The 10,535-nt window shown below is 38.0% G+C and overlaps 1 protein-coding gene across 1 annotated transcript; it reads left to right on the top strand.

Annotated features, from left to right (window-relative positions):
- Nucleotides 1-6,872, top strand: dnal4a (dynein, axonemal, light chain 4a). The gene is made up of 4 exons (XM_067460126.1): nucleotides 1-94; nucleotides 4,901-4,983; nucleotides 5,678-5,761; nucleotides 5,967-6,872. Exons 2-4 carry the CDS (start codon nucleotides 4,912-4,914, stop codon nucleotides 6,129-6,131), a joined length of 321 nt encoding a protein of 106 aa, XP_067316227.1. The 5' UTR covers nucleotides 1-94; nucleotides 4,901-4,911; the 3' UTR covers nucleotides 6,132-6,872.
- Nucleotides 6,873-10,535: the final 3,663 nt, after the last annotated feature.

Genomic DNA, 10,535 nt, shown 5'->3' with positions numbered 1-10,535 from the left:
TAAACAGGTCACGTGTGTCGGAGGTTGCCAAGGCCGGTGTGTATCCATGACAACACCAGTGGAGGAAAGTGTCTGTGTACTGCGCGACAGAAAGGTAGGTTATTGAACTGTGGTGATATAAATTAACCATCTCCGAGATTTAAACGTTTTACATACTTATAGTTCTCCATTTCCCCTCTAATCATTTATCAGTCGTTGCGTTTTAAGAGATGGTGTCGAGCTAGCAAGCTAACATTAGCTCAGAGATGCTAAAAACAAACGCTGATGATACACGGGGCAACTTTTTGAGCAATGTTGCTGTGGGCTTTTTCCCATTGGGAATGGGCAACACATTTCTCTTCGGATAACTAGATACAAATGTGTTGCCCATTCTCAATAGGAAAGTTCCCAAGCAGCATCTTTTCAGCAACATTGCTCAATCATCAGCTTTATTCGACACGTGTTTGTTTATCTAATTTTATTTACTTTTACATAATGATGCTCCAAATACTGAAAACATCGGTACGTTTGCGTTGGCTATTTTCAACTTCGTGTTGATTTTGCAAGACTGGTTCAGTTTTCAAGCTGTCTCGTGCACTGTCACTCTTCTCTCTAAAAATTAAGTTTAAACAACAGATCGTTTATCTTTTAAAATATTTATAATTTTTAACGGACCAATAGTTGTTTGTTTTATAATGTGGAGGTATTTATGCAATAAATGTACAATGCCTTTACAATATCATGTTACAGAAAAAACACTTGCCACTGTTAACGCGTTGTGGTGTAATAGTTGACTAATAATGACATGGACTTTAAGTTTATTTTTCAACATCTAGATTTTAGATTAAAATGTATACATTTGTATTAGAAAATGTAGAGCTGGTCACCCAGTCCCTCACAATTTGAACTCAAAACTGGCAATTATTTGCAGTATTTATAATAAATCTGATGTCGTGTTAACTGGTGCTAGGGCTGGACAACCTGTCACTCTCATGACATCAAAGCAATAGCAAACCACAACCATCCAATCAATTCCCCATGGTCATAATATAACCCTAATAAAATTGGGAAGAAAAAAGCATTACAACTTCTGATAAAACAGAAAAACAAATGGAAAATTATTAGCATAGCTGGTGTTTGTGTTCGTAACAAGCTAAGATAACCACATGCATTTGGTCTGATATAGTGGAGTAGCCTAGCCTCATTATGAAATGATTTATGTGAATGCATTATCTGAATCGCCATCTTCCCAATTTTGAGATGTACTACAGTGAATATCTGTATATCTGTATATATAGTTATACTGGAACAAGCCTATGGACTATATCTATTTGCACCATTTAAAACACAGTATTGCATTAAACATTCAATTGCCAAAATAGTAATTAAAATGTAAGATACTGGATAGTCACTGTATGAATTAAATAAACTTTGATTTTTTTTAAAAACTACTAAAGTTAAAATTAACTACTTATGTCAAGAGCAGTCAGGGATTTTGTCTTTGTCTTTTGTTTAACATTAATTAATTACAGACAGAAGCAGGTATTTGCATTAGGCTTAAAGGTGCAAAACGTAATTTTTGCCACTAGGTTGCTTATTCAAAACAAAGGCATGGCTTGTATCGGGATGCTCCGATTAAAATGTTCACTAAAGCCCTTTTCGGAGGGGATTAGATTAACATGGGGACGTGGGGGTAAAGTAATTATTACCAGAGGTTCTCTGTGATTTTAGTCCTGTCCGAATGTGCCATTTCGGTAATCATTACCATTAATAATTGTCATTATTCATACAATGTCACTGAAGATTACCGAGACTTTTACCTTCTGTAAAAAGGTCCGGAAAAATGACCCCGGGTAATACTAATCCAGTCCGAATAGGGCTTTAGTCTGTATAATAAATAATTTTTGTGATTTATTTATTACCTTGTTAAAACAATAGTTACATTACATTACATAATTACCATCAAAATTTAACAAAGAAATAAGAAAGCGGCGAACAGACAATGCCAGCGTCCTCTCCCCCTCGTTGCTAGGACACTATATAACATTTCAGCGTGCACACAGAAAACGAATGGGGATCAGTCTTTTTCACAACTCTTTTTAAATGAAAGCATGTCCTGCAGTAGAATGCATTTTACAACAGTCGCATTGCATGATGTGACTGATTTGGGTGTTAAATTTAGGCTTTTAAGGAGGGGTGAAAGCACACCGCTTTGTTCATGTTTCCTAACACAGCTTTAAAGGGTAAAAAATATTTCTCCCAAAAATGAAAATTATTTCGTTAACTACTGACCCTCATGTCATTGGACACCCGTAAGACCTTCGTTCATCTTCGGAACACAAATGAAGATATTTTTGTTGAAAGCTGATGGCTGAGAAAGGCTTCAGAAAGGCCTCCATTGGCATTCAGTACATTCCCACTCACAAGACCCATTAAGGCACTAAACACATCGATACAAAGACCATCTCACTACAGTGGCTGTACAATAATTTGATGAAGCGACGAGAATAGGGGGGAGAGTAGGGATTGAGAATCCTTCTCAATAGGTTAGCCTCTATTGGCATCACCCAGACTCCGTTAGACTGGTTCACATCCTATCTATTAAAGTCTTTTACATCCAGTCCCTCCATTGTTACTTCAGGTGTTCCCCAGGGCTCTGTCCTGGGGCCCTTACTTTTCATCATTTATCTCCTTCCCCTGGGGAATATTTTTCGTAAATTTAATATGCAATTCCACTATTATGCTGATGACACACAGCTCTACCTTTCGACCAAACCCTCATCCACTCTCCCACCTACCACTATTACTGACTGCATTTCCGAAATAAAAACCTGGTTTACACAAAACTTTCTTAAATTAAATAGTAATAAAACTGAGATTATACTCATTGGTACTAAATCCACTTTATCGAAAACCAATAGTTTCTCTCTCACTATTGATAATTCCCCAGTTTCACCCTCCTCCCAGGTCAAGAGTCTGGGTGTCATCCTTGATAGCACATTATCTTTTCATTCTCACATCAATAACATTACCTTACTCCACACACTACAGGTGTACTTGTCCATAGTCTTGTCACTTCACGTTTGGACTACTGCAACTCTCTCCTTTTCGGTCTCCCTCTAAAATCCCTTCACAAACTTCAACTGGTCCAGAATGCAGCTGCACGCATAATAACCAGAACCCCATTTATTCACCACATCACTGCGGTTCTCCAACAGCTTCACTGGCTCCCGGTTCAATTCCGTATTCAATTCAAAATTCTTCTCTCAACATTCAAAGCCATCCACAGCCTATCACCCCCATATTTGTCTAATCTTCTTCAGGTTCAAACCCCTACCTGCTCTCTTAGATCTTCTTCCTCCTTACACTTGTTTGTTCCCCTTTTCCGTCTCACTACTATGGGGAGCAGAGCTTTCAGCCGCTCTGCTCCCCGACTTTGGAATTCACTACCAATGCAACTCAGAAACATCGATTCATTCTCTCACTTTAAATCGCACCTCAAAACATATCTGTTTCAAACGACTTATTCTATTTAATGTCACATGCTTTTCAGTTATTCTTTTTTATCTACTTATTTTTATTTTTTATCTTACTGTTTTTAAATGTATTATTATATTTTGTACGGTGTCCTTGAGTGCCGAGAAAGGCGCCTTTAAATAAAATGTATTATTATTATTGTATTATAAGTTATTGTCTTCCATGTAGGACTCGGACGTGAACTCACCTGATAGCGGCGCTCCTCCTCGCTTCTGGGTCACGTATCTGAACCATCTGAACGGCAGATCTGCGTCATATTCTCGCACATGCGTCGAGTTCACGTCAATAACTTCGTGGATAAAGTCGTTATTTCGATTTTTGTGCGAACAATAACTATTTTCGTCACATTGTAAAATGATTGTACAACCACTGTAGTGAGAAGGACTTTGTAACGATGTGTTTAGTGCCTTTTGGGGTCTTATGAGTGGGAATGTACTGAATACTAATGGAGGCCTTTCTGAAGCCTTTCTCAGCCATCAGCTTTCAACAAAAATATCCTTATTTGTGTTCTAAAGATGAACAAAGGTCTTACGGGTGTCCAACAACATGAAGGTGAAATAATTTTCATTTTTGGGTGAACTAACCCTTTTAAGATAAAAAATATCTACTGATTTTCAAAAATCATTATCAAATCCCCCAAGAGATATATAAATTAGCTAGTCTTTTTGGAAAGCAGACCCCAACTAGGTAATGGCAATATAAAAAATCTTCATTGTTCTTTTTGATAAATGTATTTGATGAGGACAGACACCCTGCAAAAGACTGTTAGCATTTTTCAAATAGTTAATTTAATTTGATAAATCCAGCATATAGTGTTAATTCTGGCAGGTCGCGTTAGTCAAGCTCGCATCAGCTGACTGTCGGCTGATCACGTCTACCTATAGGACTACAACGTCTATCACAGCACAGATATATAAGCTCCTTCAGTATCAGCAGCTATGGCGTTTCTCCAGAGCTCATTTACCCTCCACCATCCCCATTTCCTCCACTCAGGATTTGCCATTCTGATTCCCCTTAAATCAGACTAAATTCCTGAATTTGGTTGTACATTTTAATATTGACATTAATGATATCTGCAATACATCGTTGCTTCTGTTCTGTTTACCCTGAGGGGGTTTATCACTGCTCTCATCAATGCTAGGCTGCATGGATGCGCAGAGATTTCTTGCCCAGAACAGAACCATACCGCCAATCTAAACTATATGCTAATTGTCTATCACTTCTTTGATGATAGGGATCCTGACAGAATTTAGCTTACTAACAAAATGTTCTTCATTCTCCCTCCAAATGCTGCAAATATAAGTTTTATGATCTAATGTGCTTTTAATGGTTGAGAGATTTGACCTAATGACTAATCCCTCTGTCTCTCTTTCTCGCTTTTTAGTAAAGAAAAGGATGGCAGAAACCGGTGATGGTAAAAAAGAGGACGCCGACTACAAAAGACTGCAAAGCTTTCCGCTCATCAGGGTGGGTGCAGCTCGACTGCTGCTGTGACCTAGATAGAAAGAACCAGTTATGGATGGATGTGTCTGTGTTTGTCTGTATTAGGGTTATCACTCGAACTGCTCCCTTTTTCGTCCTTAAAAAAGAGCATGTTAATGTTAAGCATCTTTTATCCATCATGCATTTTCTTACAGATAATATTTGCACTGCTTGTGATCTTGTGACCACTGGCTTGGTCAACTCAACACTGCGCCTCTTATTGTTTTCTATTTAAATATATTTTAAATGTAATTTATTCCTGTGATTAAAGCTGTATTTTCAGCATTATTATGCCAGTCTTCAGTGTTACATGATCCTTCAGAAATCATTCTAATATGATAATTTGCTGCTCAAAAAACATTGCTCATTATTAATAAAGGTTTAAAAAAAAGTGTGCTCCTTAATATTTTGTGGAAACTGCATTCTTTGATGAGTAAAAAGTTTTAAAAATAGCATTTATTTGAAATAGAATGTTGAAATTTTGTGACAATTTGTCCTCAATAAATAACTGAACTGCAATGTATACACTTCATATTACTTCATATATTATTCTTAATACTCCCTTTATTTATATTTTGATGCTGAAGCGATATATTTTGTTAGTAGTGACCTCAAAAAAATAATCTTGTCGCACTTATAAGAGCTTGACTTGAGAATGTTCTTCTGGTCTTGTCTTCAGCACACGGATATGCCAGAGGAGATGCGCGTGGAAACCATGGAGCTCTGCGTCACAGCCTGCGAGAAATTTGCCTCTAACAATGAGGTCAGTCAGGTTTGTGTGTGTTGTAATTAAGTGCAGGCTTTCAGATAAATGTGCTCCCCAGGTCACACAGGTAGGGTTGGGCTGTGTGTTTCCATCTAGAACTGAGTCAGGGCGGTTCACACGCTCGCAGTCTGGCCATCTGGACTGCTCTACTAGCCTACATGCTTTCATTTCGCTCTTTCTAGCTGGTTCGCTCTATTTTCAGAGTGCTGCCAAAATGATCAAGGAGTCCATGGATAAGAAGTTTGGCAGTTCGTGGCATGTGGTGATCGGTGAGGGGTTCGGGTTTGAGGTGACCCATGAAGTCAAGAACCTGCTCTACATGTTCTTCGGGGGAAGTCTGGCCGTGTGCGTTTGGAAATGCTCCTGATGTCCCTTCCTGCCCACACAATTGCCACTATGAGATATTTATACTCACGGACACATCTTAACTATGCAGCCCTATTTGACTTGACGTGTGTGTGTGTGTGTGTGTGTGTGTGTGTGTGTGTGTGTGTGTGTGTGTGTGTGTGTGTGTGTGTGTGTGTGTGTGTGTGTGTGTGTGTGTGAAATGTTTGAAATTGTGTGTATAAGGGGAAAAAGGTTACAGATTCCTATGCACTTCTCCAGATGACCTTTTCTGTCTTAATTTTTTAATGTGTAGGCTTAAATTTTGAGCTTAACACACAGATTTTAAGGGGGTTCAATTAACTTTTTTAATAAACTTAGGGAGTTAATTACAACGGACTGTAGGACCTTTCTTAAATTCTGTTCCTGTGTTATTACACACAATTCATCAGCATGTTATTCCAAAGAAAATGTTTGTATCTGTAATCTTTCATCGAAAATGTATTGAAGGGATAGTTCACCCCAAAAAATGTATTATCCCATGATTTACTCACCCTCAAGTCATCCTAGGTGTTTATGGAATTCTTCTTTCAGACGAATGCAGTCAGAGTTATATTAATAAATGTTCCTGGCTCTTCCAAGCTTTATAATGGCAGTGAATGGCTGTTTCTGTTTTGAAGTCCATAAAAGTGCATCTATCCATCATATAACTGCTCCACACGGCTCTGGGGGATTAATAAAGGCCTACTGAAACAAATTGATGCGTTTGTGTAAGAAATCAATTTATAAACTGTTGATAATATGCTAGCTCTGAAAAACAAGTGTTGTTTTGCCCCATCCCCTGCGCTTTCATGTTTGTCAATGGAACAACGCAACACCTCCTACGTCATTTGCCGGAACACCAGTGTCTCGTGAACACACATACGACAACAAAAGATTACAGTTTGTGAAGTTGGACATTTTTTCTAACACAAACGCTGCACTTCGCTTCAGAACGCCTTTATTCAGAGATGTGTAAAGCAGTTTTAAGCCTTGGAAGAGCCAGGACATTTATTAATATAACTCTGATTGTGCTCGTCTGAAAGAAGAATGTCAAATACATTATATCATCAAATACAGCAAATCACGGGCTAATTTTCATTTTTGGGTGAACTATGCCTTTAACTTAACCCTCCTCTCAAGCTAATAACATCAATCCATCTTATTTTTAAATCTCTGCCCATCAACCACCTGTCAACTTTCTGGTTTGGAACAGCCACTTTTCACGGGACAATCAGTTCTCGGTCGATGCGTTGTAAACTCACCTAAAGGATTATTAGGAACACCACACAAATACTGTCTGACCCCCTTTCGCCTTCAGAACTGCCTTAATTCTACTTGGCATTGATTCAACAAGGTGCTGAAAGTATTCTTTAGAAATGTTGGCCCATATTGATAGGATAGCATCTTGCAGTTGATGGAGATTTGTGAGATGCTCATCCAGGGCACGAAGCTCCAGTTCCACCAGATCCCAAAGATGCTCTATTGGGTTGAGATCTGGTGACTGTGGGGGCCATTTTAGTACAGTGAACTGTCATGTTCATGTCAGTTCAAGAAACCAATTCGAAATGATTCAAGCTTTGTCACATGGTGCATTATCCTGCTGGAAGTAGCCATCAGAGGATGGGTACATGGTGGTCAAAAGGGGATGGACATGGTCAGAAAAAATGCTCAGGTAGACCGTGGCATTTAAACAATGCCCAATTGGCACTAAGGGGCCTAAAGTGTGCCGAGAAAACATCCCCCACACCATTACACCACCACCACCAGCCTCCACAGTGGTAACAAGGCATGATGGATCCATGATCTCATTCTGTTTACACCAAATTCTGACTCTACCATCTGAATGTCTCAACAGTAATCGAGACTCATCAGACCAGGCAACATTTTTCCAGTCTTCAACTGTCCAATTTTGATTCGCTTGTGCAAATTGTAGCCTCTTTTTCCTGTTTGTAGTGGAGATGATTGTTACCCGCTGGGGTCTTCTGCTGTTGTAGCCCATCCGCCTTAAGGTTGTGTGTGTGTGGCTTCACAAATGCTTTGCTGCATACCTCGGATGTAACGAGTGGTTATTTCAGTCAAAGTTGCTCTTCTATCAGCTTGAATCAGTCGGCCCATTCTCCTCTGACCTCTAGCATCAACAAGGCATTTTCGCCCACAGGACTGCTGCATACTGGATATTTTTTCCTTTTTCACACCATCCATTTTAAACCCTAGAAATGATTGTGCGTGAAAATCCCAGTAACTGAGCAGATTGTGAAATACTCAGACCGGCTCGTCTGGCACTAACAACCATGCCACGTTCAGAATTGCTTAAATCACCTTTCTTTCCCATTCTGACATTCAGTTTGGAGTTCAGGAGATTGTCTTGACCAGGACCACACCCCTAAATGCATTGAAGCAACTGCCATATGATTGGCTGATTAGATAATTGCATTAATGAGAAATTGAACAGGGGTTCCTAATAATCCTTTAGGTGAGTGTATTACAGAAGTAATTGGGCTGCAAAAAGTTTCATGTTGAACCCTTAAGTGGTGTACTGTATGTTATTCCAAAACAAAATCTACTTTTTAAATCCATCATAAACTTTACTTTTCTGTTGACATCACGTAGGCTGTGCGTGCTTTTGAATAATGTTTACCAAGAGCCACATGGCCATTAGTCAGTGTTTTAATGTCTGGCTCATTAACTCATTCATTCATTTTGGAATGAACGCTCACCCACCAATCAAGATAATGATGATGAATATCCTATTTCACTCGGAAATACATTACCCTTCAAAGGTTTGGGGTAAGAAAGATTTCCTATGTTCACCAAGGCTTTTAAAATAACTGTTTTCTTTTTGAATAAAATGTAATTTTATTCCTGTGATGCAAAGCTGTATTTTCAGCATCATTACGCCAGTCTCCAGTGTCACATGATCCTTCAGAAGTTATTCTAATATGATGCTCAAGAAACATTTATTATTTCTGTTAATGTTGAAAATATTTTTGCTGCATTTTTCTGCAGGTTTATTTGATGAATAGAACGTTTAAAAGCATTTATTTGAAAATGAATCTTTTGAGACATTATACCTTTATTTATTGTCACTTTAGATAAATGCAATCCTTCTTTGATGAATAAAAGTATTAATTAAAAAAAAAACCTTTGTACGGTAATATCACATTGCAAAGGTTAAATATATTGCACGGCAATACTGTTTAATTTACTTCCATCCCACTATCTGTTTCTGTGCGTTTGTGACTGAACATACACTGATGTCCTCTGTAACAAATGAGGTGTCAGTCTGCATTTCTGTCTCTTTGAGGCTCAGAATACTCAGTTGTATTTGTCTGGCAGGTTGTCATAGGAGTGTGTTTGCAGTGTGAGGTTGTTCTGGACAGAATGTGTGTCGTTGCACTCCATTTCATGTGTCATTTCAGAAATGCATTCCCTCTCTCTGTCTCTTTCTTTCTGTTTCCTGTCCAGCAGTGTCTCTCAGTGGGCTGCTCTACCACCTGTTTCAGATTCCTCTTTCTCTTACACTGTTGCTTATTTTTTTTATCCTTTCATTCTCACCCCAAGAATATTATGCCCTATACTTTTCCCTCTTTACGTAACCAGCATTGGTAGAGCATGAATACTTGAATGTGATATAAAGTTTTCAGATTTTTTTGACTTCTGAAGGTTTCTGTAGTCGTGCAATAATACAGTTAATACTCTTTTTGTACCACTTTACAGTCTGTAATTTCACAAATGTAATAATTTGAAACTCTTTATGACATAAATCCTTTTCTAATAGTCTTCAGCCCTATTAGGATGGTACATTTTACCAGGTACATTGTCATTACAGAAATTTACTTTTTTGTTATTACAAGTGTTTCATTTCTGCATCAATAGCATCACCAAACGAAATGCAAAAATAATAAACTCAAACTCACACCATTGGTTGAGCTAGTGTTATTCTGTCAAACCCAGTCAGGCCACTCAAACAGATTGCAATTTTGCTATGGTGCACACCTACACTCTTAAAATGTTGTCATTTGTACACATCGTCCTTGAAAACTAAAGAGATGCCAATTAATATTTTAACTCAAAGGTGTTTTTTTTTTTTACCACTTCTAAGTTGATTGGTTTTGCATTTTTTATGCATAAAACATCTATTGTTATAGGCATAATCCTGAGAAAAAACTGTAATGCAAGTAATGGTGCTTTTAATTTAATCCTTTTGTAAAATGCTGCAAGATTTTATCAGAATGTTCCATCCTAAAGTTCCTGCAATGTTTAAATGCAATTTAAACCATTTATAACTGTATTCTGATCTTTTATTCAATGTTTAATTTTTTTAATGTCAACACTGTGCAATAATTGCTGTTTAGATAAATAAACATCCAAAAAAAGACATGTGAGTGTGGTCGATTTCTCCTAG

This window comes from Pseudorasbora parva, chromosome 2, assembly GCF_024679245.1.
Source record: "Pseudorasbora parva isolate DD20220531a chromosome 2, ASM2467924v1, whole genome shotgun sequence".
Classification (NCBI taxonomy): domain Eukaryota; kingdom Metazoa; phylum Chordata; class Actinopteri; order Cypriniformes; family Gobionidae; genus Pseudorasbora; species Pseudorasbora parva.
Note: the sequence above shows the minus strand (reverse complement) of the source record. Positions and strands in the feature narration are given on the sequence as shown.

What these genes read in the sequence shown, in the direction of transcription:
- dnal4a (XM_067460126.1), top strand. Translation starts at nt 4,912, where the DNA reads ATGGCAGAAACCGGTGATGGTAAAAAAGAGGACGCCGACTACAAAAGA. An exon ending in AAAGCTTTCCGCTCATCAGG is followed by an intron (nt 4,984 to 5,677) that starts GTGGGTGCAGCT and finishes TCTTGTCTTCAG; the next exon opens with CACACGGATATGCCAGAGGA. An exon ending in AATTTGCCTCTAACAATGAG is followed by an intron (nt 5,762 to 5,966) that starts GTCAGTCAGGTT and finishes CTCTATTTTCAG; the next exon opens with AGTGCTGCCAAAATGATCAA.